Source organism: Anarhichas minor, unplaced genomic scaffold, assembly GCF_050575085.1.
Source record: "Anarhichas minor isolate MPS153535 unplaced genomic scaffold, ASM5057508v1 ptg000010l, whole genome shotgun sequence".
In the NCBI taxonomy this organism is placed as follows: domain Eukaryota; kingdom Metazoa; phylum Chordata; class Actinopteri; order Perciformes; family Anarhichadidae; genus Anarhichas; species Anarhichas minor.
Window position 1 is genome coordinate 2895326 of NW_027466456.1, and position 13756 is coordinate 2909081.

General features: G+C 45.1%; 1 protein-coding gene across 1 annotated transcript in view; it reads right to left on the reverse strand.

Moving 5' to 3' along the window:
• Window positions 1-4765: 4765 nt before the first annotated feature.
• The window catches only part of ncanb (neurocan b), an 87548-nt gene continuing 78557 nt past the window's right edge, over window positions 4766-13756 (reverse strand). Inside the window, exons 13-14 of the mRNA XM_076087292.1 lie at window positions 6921-7103; window positions 4766-5137 (exon numbers count right to left, since the gene is read on the reverse strand). Of these exons, the coding sequence (XP_075943407.1) occupies window positions 5007-5137; window positions 6921-7103 (314 nt within the window). The 3' untranslated portion in view covers window positions 4766-5006. The remainder of the gene's footprint in view (window positions 5138-6920; window positions 7104-13756) is intronic.

Consider the following 13756-nt stretch of genomic DNA (forward strand, 5'->3'; position numbering starts at 1 on the left):
TCCATGTCGTTTAGAAAACATCCAGCGGTCACTGGGCTGTCGATGCCATCGACAGACTTAATGGGAACCGAAGACAGACGGCCTAATCGTGAAATCAATAGTCTGTCTGTGCGCAACTGAGGACAACAGCCTCGGCCGCTCTTATCGGGTTGTCATTGCTGACGAGCGCTGCGTTTAAATGCATCAGGTTGACAGCCGCCGACTGTCGGTGCATGTAGGGAACAGAGATTCTCTGTTTGCTTTCCGCATGCTCCCACACACAAAACCTGTTCGAGCAGAAGGTTCATAAGTTCATGTTCACCAAACACAATCGTCATCATCCTAAAAGACATAAAACAACAAAGCAAAAATCTGACTTCAGTCTCTCTTGTATGTAAGCTGAGCAGCTGAACAGGGTCACGTTAGAATGAAATAAGAGTCAAGATTCAGATTCCTTATTATACTTCACAATACTACGGCTAAGAGCAATGCAGTTTATTTATCTCCATGTCTTACCATCACCTGGTGAAGCAGCTAACTGTCGTGTAGCTTTAGCCTCAGTCTTTTAGCATGATGTCGCGCATGTAGCAACACGTTCTCACTCCCAACTCGTCAAATACCGCCGCTTGGACAGCGTCTGATACTGACGCACCGAGGCGACATTTAGCGTCTCTATGGGACTCGCCGGGCTTTTTGAACTAACCCCAATGTGAACCCATCCGCGTCATTATTAGACGGTCAGAGCGACTGATTTAGAACAGGTGCTGATGAGAGGGGAGGTTGGATGAGTCAAGACTTTCACCCAGGAGACCTCTGTTTGTGTCCTGTGTGAAACCATTGACTTATTTTAGCGTCCTTTTGTTACATAACTTTCGTAATTACTTATTTACGGCAGTTACGTAACAAGCGTAGTTACGACCAAACCATAATCTTTTCCAAAACACAAAGTAGCAGAGGTGGCTGAGCCTGAGAAAAGACGTCCAACGGTTTGCCTGCTGCTCTCCCCTCGGGCAGCCGAGCCAAGATACAGCTGGCAGCAACCTCTGTTAAGTCGCTCATCCTCACAATTAAGGCTCACAATCATAAGGCTTCATCTGTGTCTCTCTGCCGGCCCTCAGGGCTTCCACTAGAGAAAAAAGACCAACGAGGGGAAGAGAGAGCTGTGTGAGCCGAGGAGATGAAAAGGAGGAGTCAAAAGCAAAGAGAGGCGAGGGTCAATGCGTCTGAAGTTTGAAGAGGAAGAATGTGTGAAAATGCGTTTTTTGCATGAATTCAATACTAAAAGCCGTTTGTGAGAGTGTCGGAGAGAAGCTGTGAGAAAGTTTGGCACCTTCAAAAAAGAGCGCGAGAGAGAGAGAGAGAGAGAGAGAGAGAGAGAGAGAGAGAGAGAGAGAGAGAGAGAGAGAGAGAGAGAGAGAGAGAAAAGACATACCGTCCCAGAGGACGGGCCAAAAGCAAGCTGTCCCCTTACAGAGACAACACACACACTGACACACACACTGACACACACACACCCCAGGAGGCCATTATTACTTTGGACCGCTCGGAAATCAAACTTCAAAAACAGAGCAGAATTAATATCGGAGGCATATCCAACTCATTATGGATAGACGCACAACTAATATCTGTGTTTTTGTGGTCGCCCTAAAAACCTCTGCAGGAGCGAAGAGGACAGGAAAGAAGAGCTTGTTTGTCGAACCTCAACATAGATGATTTATTAGTATGTAGTTTAACTTTCTCCTACGCTGGGACGAGAGTTAAACAAGGCCGGTGTGAACGCGCCATCTTGTCTCCTCGTGCTCTCAGTTCTCCTCACTTCATCATTTTTTAGAAAGTTTTCTAACTCCTGTCACACAGCTGTAATTACACTGTCTCTGGACATCAACTCTGAATTGAATTACTGAACAGAGGGGCTCCTGGTCTGTCTGCCCTTTCATTCAACCACCCGCACTCGATCCATTCTCCCGGACAGATAGAAGAAGAAGAAGAAGAAGGGGCCCGAGATCTAAGATACGACAGGGGTTTGACGGCTGTGACAGCTCTCTGGGTCTCCTGTCCGTCACCCTAAACCTTCCCCTGGCTGCCCGTCAACCTAACCCCTCCCTTGTCATCGCGGCTCCGCCGTTCTGCAGATAATGCAACTTGTTAATTAGGCATGCAGCAGATTAATTAAACTGATACAGAGGTGTAGGTTCACTTTTCTGCACCGTGCGGAGGACTGTTGTCATTGCCAAGGTGAGAAGAGACAAACAAAGGCAGAGAATTAATGTGCTCAGGACGGATTCTCTCCCCTCATGACTTTAAATAACCTGATTGTACTTTAGTGTTCTTCTTTCATAAAATACGTGAAAGGCTGCTGAGAAACAAAACAAAAAAGAGCTGGTTAGTTGAGGTCCTTCAGTACAGTGACGGTGAAAAGAATGTCCAGTGAGGAAGATAAAGGAGAAGCACTGAAGTGAGAGGTGCTGATGGAAGATAAAGTGAGAAACTAGAGGGGGAAACGAAAAGGATAAAAGTGCTGGAGTCAGCGTTTGGGACATAATCCTAGGAGCTCCAACCTCAAGTGCTGGCTTTAAAACAAACAAACACCGCTTTAACCCGGCAGTAAAAGGGAATGAAAAAGAGAGCAAACCGCTCGTTCTGTCCGTCTCAATCCGCTCTTTAAAGCAGGACACGCAGCGGAGCGAGCACAGGTGTGAGAGTCTGCCCCAGAAATAGGACGCTTTAATCTCTGCTGGCCTCAGCCGCTGTCAACATCCTCAATCATGAACACACAAACACGCCAAGAGAGAGAGAGCTCCACACCTCTGTAGCTTCAGCCTTACAGTCGTCGTCATACCCCCGCGGACAGCTTTGACTCACGATCCAACAGGTCATCAACATTAGTCGCTGCTAGTGTTCAAGCCCGTTCCCCAACTCATTTTGATTCAGGGCCCGTTCACGTGGTCCATTGTTGTCGATGGAGACGCACGAAAGGCGAGAGATAAATTACTGCCACTTCATTATCGTCATCGCAGCTACAGGTGGATGAATGGATGAAAGCGGTGCGGCCGTCGTTTTCCACACGTCTTTAGACGCAACATGTGAACGGCCCCTTTGAGGGCTGGTTCTCTCCACAGAGTGCTATACACTTTTATATATTAACAATGGATCAAATAACAATTTGGTTTGTAAAAGATGATGCTTGTCGTGATCTATACCCACAGAAGACCAAACGTCGTAGCCCCGCTTTAGATTGATGGAGCGTTCAAGCCTCTTTCATCTTGTGGTTTTGGTTCTACGGACCCGACCTTTCATTATTTAGATTCACTCTCACCGCTCTCATCAGGCAGTTTGTGATGAACTGAAGTGAATGTACGCTACCTGTCCTTCACTAAAAAGAGACAGAGACAGTATTCTTTGGACATGAATACAGCACATTCAAAATATATGCGTCTCAATTGGGGTTTTGTTTACGACCGGCTGTGTGCGTTGTACACAAACCGACTAGTCAACAGTTTTCAAGGCTGGTGAGAACAAAGAAAAGCCCAAATATGTGATCGGAAGGAAAAAAAACCAGATCTACTTCTAAACATTCTGAATGACTTGGAGACCAACAGGTTTTAGGATGTGTGCAACCTTTTCATAAAGGCTGGTTGAAGGAATAAATGAAAAAGGGAGGCTGTGTTTGTCGAACATTGTAGCACGGCTGCATGGAAACAGGAATATTAGTTGAATCTTCATATTAATCAGCCATGTAAACAGCTTAGTGTCTTATTGTCTTTTTTGGAATAAGGGCAGAAAGTGGAATTACTTGAGCAGGTAAACATGGTCGGTGTTGTGGGGTACGAAGAGGCCGGAGGTCTGAAAAGGTGAAAAATAATCCAACGTTTAGGTGCGATTACGCTTGTTTTCTCCTCATACATGAGCAGCAAAGTTGGTTATTTGTCAGTTAAATCAAGTTGCTCAATATGGCCACGGCAAATTCATTACTTCCAGCTTTGCTAATGAGAGAGGTCAATCATTATACGATGTATTGTCATTTATTAAAAAGGGCGTGTTTGGCGATTGAACAAAACATCAAAGACACAACCTACAAGAAAAAGGCAAAGCAGACGAGGGATCGCTGCGCTGAGACAAACCCACATCAAAGGATTCCATTAACCCTCCACGATGACAGCGACGGGTGTTTGAGACGCTTTGACTGATGTGTGATGTGATGAAACTGTGACGCCGTGTGTTTTACATTACATCTAAAGTAACTGTCTCACAATGACAAGAAGATACAACGCTAACAATCAAATAATTCAATTACATCCGCCTCTGATTCAAAGAGAATCAATCAAATCTGCTTCAGAATAAGTGGCTTAAAGTACAATGTCTTATAAAAAAGCAAACCAAAAGCAGCGGAGTCAAGAAAATAAACACGTGAGTGTTTGTAAAAAATAATGTGTGTTCAACAGACAAAAGGCTCAAGTCAACAACACGGATGTCTTCCTTGACTCGTCTGATTTCGATGCGCCATTTTCAGTGACGTCGTCCCTATTTGTCGTTTGTACTAAACCACTTCTCTCCGAAGAATGTTCGGCGTGGATCTCTCAAAGTTTTTTTTTTTGTGTTTTTTTAAAAAGAGGTCAGCGTAGCCCCGTGTTTCAGGTCGTCGAGTAGCTGGGTGGAGTTAAGAAGGACGGGCGGGAGACAGACAAGTTAAACAGAGAGAGGAAAGTAAAAAGAGTACAAAGGGACTCGCTGTTGTCCCGGTTGACGCCTGGCAGCACTTCAGCAGGCCTCTGCGTTGACACTATGATACAAGCTGACTCGGGGGAGAGCCAGGGGCGGAGCTAAGGGCGGGGCGGGGCGGGGCAGTGCAGGGAGGAGAGGGAGCCTTGGGCAGAGAGTTTTGAGCTGTAACATGTGAAGTGGTGTTTCGGGGGAAACGGGGGCGAGAGGAAGGGACGACGGGGGAGACAGGCAAACCGCAGTCGGCAGCAGAGGAGAAGAAGGGAAAGAAAGGGGAGTGGTTATTTTTTTTGTATTTTTCTTTTGGTTCAGACGTGGGCGTGGTTGTGGCCCGGCTCTCCTCCGTGGCGCCCCCCCGCTCTGTGGCCGTGCCTCTTGTGCTTCCTGCGCTCCCTCCTGCCCTTGTGGTGGTGGCGCCGGTAGCGGTGGGCTCGTCGGGCTGATGGAGCAAACAGAGCGGAGCAGAGAGAGAGAGACAGTGAGATACAAAGGGAAAAACCGTGGGGGAAAGGAGATTTATTAGAGAAGTCAGAGTGGAACACTGATGTATCGACGAATCACCGACGAGCGTCGGGAGCATTCAGACGGCTAGTCGGAGGTTAAACCCAGCTATGAGACGAGATCAGGTCAGAAAGCTGCATGTTCTCTGTAGAAGGTTTAGCATGTTTCCACCACACTGAGGGAGCCTGGGCGCCTTCAGCAGAGCACACTGAGCGAGCCGCCCACTCACTGCCTCAGTGTGAGCTCCTTTCTGGGGCCAAATTAGGCTGCTCTGTCCCTCTCTGGGCTTTGCCAACAAAGACATGTCATCTGCAAAAAAAACAACTCCGTCCAAAGTTGAAAGGAAAATCTTTTTTTTTTTTATCACTTTCAACAGCGGCTACATTATTTCAGTATTTCATCATTACTGTCACATTGTGAGCGGACTGAAATGAAGTACAAGGCACAGTTTGTTGAATATGTAAATATATATCAACCCCTTTATATCGCCTTTGAAGTAGAAAGAAATTAGGCTGAAACGTTAAGACATTTATTCAGTCCGTTTTTAGGGTTTAGTCCGTTTATTTTAAGGCTCAAGGGAGAAAAGGTGTGTGAAAGTTTGCATAATGAAAGACGTTTATCATTGATTTTAGATGTTAAACTGTGTTAACATAAGAGGCGGCTTCAAAGAGGAATGAAAGATTTCGATGTCATAACTTCTAAAAGCGCTGCTGCAGAGCTCCAAGAGCGACCCATGGTGGAATATCACATGTGTTAAGGTGGAATATCACATGTGTTAAGGTGGAATATCACATGTGTTAAGGTGGAATATCACATGTTTTAAGGTGGAATATCACATGTGTTAAGGTGGAATATCACATGTTTTAAGGTGGAATATCACATGTGTTAAGGTGGAATATCACATGTTTTAAGGTGGAATATCACATGTGTTAAGGTGGAATATCACATGTGTTAAGGTGGAATATCACATGTGTTAAGGTGGAATATCACATGTGTTAAGGTGGAATATCACATGTTTTAAGGTGGAATATCACATGTGTTAAGGTGGAATATCACATGTGTTAAGGTGGAATATCACATGTGTTAAGGTGGAATATCACATGTTTTTCAGACGTTACTCTCTTCCACAAGCTCGGGGCCAGAAAGGGTCCCACGGAGGAGGTGGGCCTGAGCCTGGAGCTCTGCAGCGAGACCCTTCTCACGATTTCACCCTCTACGGGAATCATTATGATAATATTTGCTGCGCTTGCAACTGTTTATTATTTATACACTAAAGCTCATGTATGAAACAGAGTCGAAAGGTCGTATTTCACTTTGGTTTTAAGCTTTTAGTATAAATCCTTTGTATCTAATAATTGGTCAACAAAAAAATTGTTTTGAAAAGTCTGAAAAGAAGACCTCCACCTCAAGCATGAAGCACTTCAAAGGAGACCGTGCCACTTCTTAGTAAGCCCAGGAGATTTCATTCAGTCTGCAACCACAGTAATCTTTTTGCTTGCAATTATTAATAATGAGAGCGGGGATGGCGAGGCTGAATGCACGCGGTGACAGCGGCTCCCGGGGGCAGATAATGCAGTAGGTTCGTGTTAGAGACCTACGGTGGTGTGCATGCTAAAAATAACAAAATGTAAATGTGAAAATGACCCAACAGACGGAAATACTGCTCTAAGTCTTGACGTCTGGCGCCCCGCTGCGTGCAAACCCTGTCGTGTAAAACTTACATTTTATGCAGATGATTTTGGGCCGGTCCCACTTGCCGTTGGCGCGACACTTAGCAGTGGGCACGTGGCGCTGCAGGAAGCCGTCGGCGCACTGGTAGCGAGCTACGGAGTGGATGTCGTAGTGGGAGCGCTTCCGACCAATCAGGAAGGCATTATCCACGGTGGGCGGGGCTCCGCAAAGCACTGTAGAGGGAAGGAAAGACAGCACAACACAGAATATCTGTCATCTAATAATAATGACGTTTACCTGGGCTCGCCTTGTTAGTATGCGTGACTAAAACATTTCAATGTCCCGAATGGTTTCTGCTTTCAGCGTGTATTCAGACTTCTGATTGTAAGGCACACACATCTCTTAGGAAACCACTCACAGCACAAACATCAAAATGTGGATCTCGTGTCCGCAGGACAGCGTGTCTGTCCAAGTCTGTGAGCGAGTGGGCGGCTGTCAGAGTAACACAGCGTCTCAGAAAGAAGTAGAATCAGAAAAATGTTTTCCCAAGCTGACGCGGAGCGAGGATTGACACTCCTTGTCGGAGACTGACAGGACGGAGAAGCCTCGGGGACGCACGGCAACAACTCCACCGATGTTTGAACTCTCCTGTCAGAGGGAGCCAGGCCCTCCGGGGGAGGCAGCGGGTGAATGTGGGAGACCCTCCTTTAACTTTATGTGCACCAAAATCATGGGCAAGTTTCCAGTTTCTTAGTCACCGCTTTGAATTGCTGTTTCATACATGATAATATTTGATTTAAAGACGAGTTAGGTGCACAATGTAGCTGTTATCAGTCGTGACAGTGCACGGATGCTTCACCATTTATCAAATAGTCAGAGCTGGAAGAAGCTCTATAGTTCAATGCACTGCTGAGATTCTAACTGAAAGTTAGGCTTGTAACACTGAGGGTTATAACTTTTTCTGTCATCGTTATCACTAAAACCTCTTTGTGCACCTCTGAATTTTTGTAATTTGGCGTGACTGTCACAAATAGTTCCCTGATTAAAGCACTATTCACATGTCTCGGGATTATACAAAGAAGGCCTATTCGTTTTTAGATGCTTTAGAAACAGGAGGTGTTTGAGTAAATATTTTGTAGCCAAATCAAATAGTTTTACAGGTTATTCAACCTTTGTGTCTTTATAATGCATGCACTACTTGACTCCTTCCTTTAAAGGGCTCGTACGAAGGCAATAAAGTAGTCCATGAATACGAGGTACGAGTTTACAGATAATTACAAACCCTCCTCCGCATTGTGGAGGAGGGTTTGTGGCTTCTTGCCGGTTACACTCGTTGTCTTTTTGATTCTTCACAGTTCATTATGCCGGACGCCCTCTGGCGTTTTAGTGAATGATGCAACGATAAACGCCTCCGTGCACCCTCGGAGCTCGCGTGCCATGTGTGAGAGTAAACAAAGCTTAAGAGCTGGCTGGTAGTCTGAAGGCTTAAAGGTTGTGGAAATGTGTTTGAGTTGGAAAATTAGTGTCGCACGTTGAACTGATACTAGAAACGTATCGCGATACCGTTAAAAACGGTACGATACCACATTTTATTAGCACCGGTACATGTTCTGTCATTTATTATTCAATTCCTTTTCCTGACATTTCAGATTTTTGCCGTGGTATCGTTCCAGTTTTGAGATATTTAGGAACAATATCGCAACAGCGACATCACTAACTTCCATGCTGCCCCCGATCTAAGAAACCAGAAACACCACAGATTCCACCCGTGAATGTGATTTACATACTTCAGTGCTGAGAGCGGTCTAGTGGACTTAATCAGCAATCAGAAAATGTTTACAAACCCTGTTAATTCCCTTGTCCTGCTAATACCTCTTAAAGTCTTAATAAGGGAAAAGCAATGCCATTAACTCTGATGAAAGGTTTAATGCCACATTTACAGTTTAATGTGTTGTGGAAGGAAAGGGGGCAAAAAGCACTTTCCTCCTCACTTGAGACGATCACACACTGGACGACACAAATGGCTAAGAGGTAGTTGTTTTTTTTCAGAACGTATCGAATTAGGGATAAAAGAAAATGTCACTGAACTCAGGAAAAGCGAAAGGAGCCGGGGTTTTATGTGAGAAGCTTTAAGTCAGAAAAGGTCTTTTGTAGAATGAAGCCTGAAGGACGTACGGGGCTGCTGCTGCTGAGAGGGGAACCAGGTTTCTTTTTTTTTTTTTTAAGCCATAAAAATCTTTTAAGCAGCAACTCAACCTTTGAAATAAAAGTGCGTTTGGTAAACCTGACTTTTTAAGACTAAACATTCAGCCGCTCCTGACATCCCTGTGTGTCTGAGAGCGCACGAGTCACTCTCAGACAATAACTCTGCTGAAATGATTAGATCGGCTTATAATATAATATAATATCTACACTCTTCTCTGCTGTGACCGGCTTTGTGTGTAAAGACAGATTTAGAAAAGTTCTCAAGACGGTGGCTATTGTCAAAGCTTCAATAATCAATATTTGTGTCTGTTGAATCACAGTGCTGCTGAGAGTGGGAGTAAGGTTGTTAACTCTGTGTTTGCAAAGCTGAGAGAGAGTAACACACACACACACACACACACACACACACACACACACTACTTGACGTTCACAGTCGTCAGATCACTGTACTGTTCACACGTTGCTGTCTTGTAATCAGGAGTCGTTGTGGATTTCACGCTACACGGCTGACCGGCACCAGTGCGCCACACACTACAAGATCCCCGATGAGTCTCCAAACTACGTGAGAAGTGACACAGTAAATACCACGGCTCAGTGTAGAGCGGGCCGTCCTTCAATTTAGAAGATCAGCGGTTCGATCCCCGGCTGTTGACGTGTCCTTCGTCAAGACACTTAACCGCAAATTGCTCCCGATTGCTGTGTATATGGTGCATGTTTGGGTATGAATGGTGAGTTTTGACGGGCAGGTGGAACCTTGCATGGTGGCCCCTGCCATCACTGTATGAATGGGTATGAATGGGTGAATGATGACATGTAGTGTAAAAGCGCTCTGAGTGGTCGGAGGACTAGAAAAGCACCATTTGTTGATCGTTCCACATGTCTCTTCTTGTTTCCTCCAGGTGCAACAACGACTTTGGTATGTTTTGCAAATGCAACACATACGGTAACGTTCCTGCTGTTAGAGGCGACCCCTCAACTCCTGTCTTGCGCTCTCATTGGCTGCAGCTCGCCACCAGACTCCCACACAGGTCCAGGTATATGTAGCCTGCTAAGATATCTCGGATGTGTCTCCGATGCATCGGCGAGTCTCTCCAGCTTCATGAACAGGTCACATGAGCGCTGATTTGTGAGCGCTCTGATATGCGGCTTTTGTCCGGTAGCATGGCGAGTGGGAAATCAAGGCTAAAGCTGTGAAGAACTCGAAATTAGGATCATAACTAGGACGTTTAAAAAAAAGGGAAGGAATGTAGCTGAAGAGGTGGAAAACAAAGGAGATGGAGACTGAAGAGAAAGAGAAAAGAAGACAGGAAGCTGAAGAGGAGAGGTGATATGTATCCTTATTCAGAATCTAGAACAAAGAATGTACAATAATGTAAAGCTCAGAGATGGCAATTTGCAGCAGCTGATTTAAGGTATTTAAGTTTAGCCGGCATTAAAAGGAAGTTACTCCTGCTTGTGTGTGTGTACTTGAAAGCAGCATGTTTCTAGAGGTAGTGTCTGTCGCTGCGTGGCAGGAGGTAGTCAGTGTGAGTTAGCGGCACGGGGAGAGCTGCAGACAGTTAGATGCTGGTTCCTCTCAGCACTCCTCCATGGCCTCAAAGCATCCGCACTCCTACTGACAACGCTGTTAGAATGAACCACAGACACATCAAAGTGTGTGTGTGTGTGTGTGTGTGTGTGTGTGTGCTTTCGTACTGAAACACCACTGGAGCGAGTCTCACATGGAAACTCCGATAACAAGCTGCAGGCGTTGTTTGTGTGGATGTTTGCTGCACAGACCACCTCGCAGATACAAAAGGCAGTAAATGGGGATGTTTTAGATGCGTGTATACCATGCACCACAGAAATACTATAAGACCACAGTGTGTCTTTACCTTCTGAAGTGCATCAGCAAACAAAAGACATCACCGAGCAATTTGTCACAACAACAAACGCACAGGTGTCGCCATTAACGTTAACAATGGCTCAGTTCCTATTAAATAATTCATTGAGGCAACATGAACAATACCAGAGTCCTGCCAAGATTGCAGCAATTATTAAAATAATAGTAAGACGTTTTGTGAAATAGCCCTTTTCTGCATTAGATGAGAAGATAGTAACTCATGCCTGCGTCAACTATGGAGCTGCAGCTAGGACACGTTAGCTTAGCTTAGCATAAAGACTGGGAACAGGGGAAAAGATCCTGATAGAAAAACCACAATTTCAGCCTTCAGAATAAATCCAGCAGTAGGATTGACAAAAGGTTATCTGCTCGTCCAGCACCTCTGAATAGCAACCCAAGGCTCCAGGACGTCACTACTCCTGTTAGTTGTTCGCCAAGAAAAGTCACTCTTGTTTTTAAACGGAATGAACCGACAAGATAAAGCTTTTATATTCTTGAGCTGTAGAGATTTTTGAATCCACCGAGCAGTTTCCCTCTGCTTTCAATCTTAACGCTAAGCTTTAACGCACTCATAAGAGTGGTATTAATAATCTCCAACACGTCCTCATACCTAAAGGGCAGAATAGGGAATTTGCCAAAACGACACACATGACCGTTCTATTTAACACAGTTTTAAACACGTGGTTAACAGAACTTCTTGGTTAGGTTTGTATCTTAACGTTAGCTTTTTAACGTGTAAGTATCATAAACGTTCGTTTGCCACAGATCTGCAAACTTTTCTGCAATAATTTCCCCCAAAAAAAATCTAAATCCAATGTTAACTTCGTGGTTGCAGATTTATGTGAGCCGGTGAGCAGTAGTGCGCTCAGAGAGCAGCTCCTCGGAGGTCTGGTGGGTCGTGTCCCTGCACACATCTCCCTGTGGAGCATGTTCCAATCTGGAGCAGCCATGTCTACAAAATGCCAAGACAGGGTCCCTGTGGGGGAGCGTGAGGCCGCTCAGCTGGGGTCGGTGAAGCGGACCTTTATCTCCTCTTTGTGACTGCAAGGATTCATCTGCAGCACTAAATATAAATCAATTGGGTAATTCATATAGAAATTTAACAAAAATAACTTTTCCCGTCACTTTCAAAATACATTTGACAGTTTAACGCCACACAATGTGCCTCCTACAATGATTACATGACACACCAACGGACTAATCAACTGCTAAAGGCACTGACGACAGCCTATCATCTCCCACAGCACTCGGAGAGCGCGCTGAGTATGTCACGCAAAATTTCCTGTCTCTGTACATAATAACCCATCAAAATAAATGGAACAATTTCTTAATACTTGCATGTCCTGTTGCGGGTAAATTCCCTCTCGTCCTCGCATGATGTTCATTTGGTACATTATGATCCATTTAGAGGCAAATAGATGATAAAGCAGGGTATGCTTTAGGGCGGGGCTACCTTGTGATTGACAGGTCACTACCAGAGCCGTATAGGACGTCTATACAGTCCTCCTCCCCAGTCCAAATATGGTCACTGGTTGCAAAAAACCACAATGGCGACGGCCAAAACGCTGATCTTGAAGCTTCAAAACCGCAGCGCAAAAAAACCAAAGGGTGACGTCATGACTACGTCCACTTCTTATATACAGTCTGTGAGTTTCACAAGGTTCAACACACGTGTGATTAAGGACTAGAGGCTTGTGTGAGTGGGTTGTACAAACAAAATGTGTGATGAGTCCCGCTCTTCTTCCCCACATATCTGACCGTCGTGTCATCAGATGACAGTCTCCCCTCTCGTCAGTTATTTGACAAAAATATCATCACCACCTGCATCACACATCACCCACGACCGGCCCCAGGGCGACTGATTGAGGTGTCCGATAGGCTCACATGGTGCTGTTATTGTCTAATCAAGACTAAACAGATCAGTTGAGCTGTGGGCTTTAGAAGTCTGGATGGAGAATACTGACAGACTCCACTGATAAGACAAGACATTACATGGGGTTACTTAGAGTGAAAGAAGAGGCTGACGGGGAGGCGGCGGGGAAAAGATGAGAAGAAATGGTGATTGTAGCCGACTGATTAAGGTCAGAGGTGGGCTGGATGCTGGGGACTTGTGACGGTGTGAATCGGAGGCGGTGCAACTTCTTGCTTGTGAGGGAAATACCGTTCCTTTGGTACGGGAATAGAAATGGAGAAGTGCTCCTTGCCGGAGGCTTTAGAAGTACGCTCTCTACGCTTGTGGCTTCTGACGACAAAAGCATCTGTTGAAGCACACATCATTTGTTCAACATAACATGAGGCCCATCAGTAAGGCCTGTGAGGCTTTTATGTTAAAGCTCAGTGACGAAGAGGGAAACTATTTGATCAGTTCTACAAACGTTTAAACACCTCCATAGACTTAGAGGTTAAGATGACAACCATGAACCCAAATGTCATAAACCTACCCAGTAAAGGTTTATTTTATTAGCTGACTAATACCCTCATCTACCGTCAACATCCATGTCCAGATCAAGATGGGATTATTTGAAGAATCCCACATTTATCAAAGTCAGAACTGCTTTAAAGAGTTTGGAGTAAACTAGAAATACTGCCTCGTGGTTGTGTGCCTCCGCCAACCAGTCAAGTTGTACTTTAAAATCTCATCCCTTCATTATTTTATCCTTATACATTTGTGCAAAGAAAATCCCTCAAAGCATTCCTGAGATATCACGAGGATGGGAGGGGCGTGAGGTCACGGGGACCTTTCACTACCTCCTCGAGTCCAAACGGACGTTTGTCCCAAATTTGAAGAGATTGCCTCCA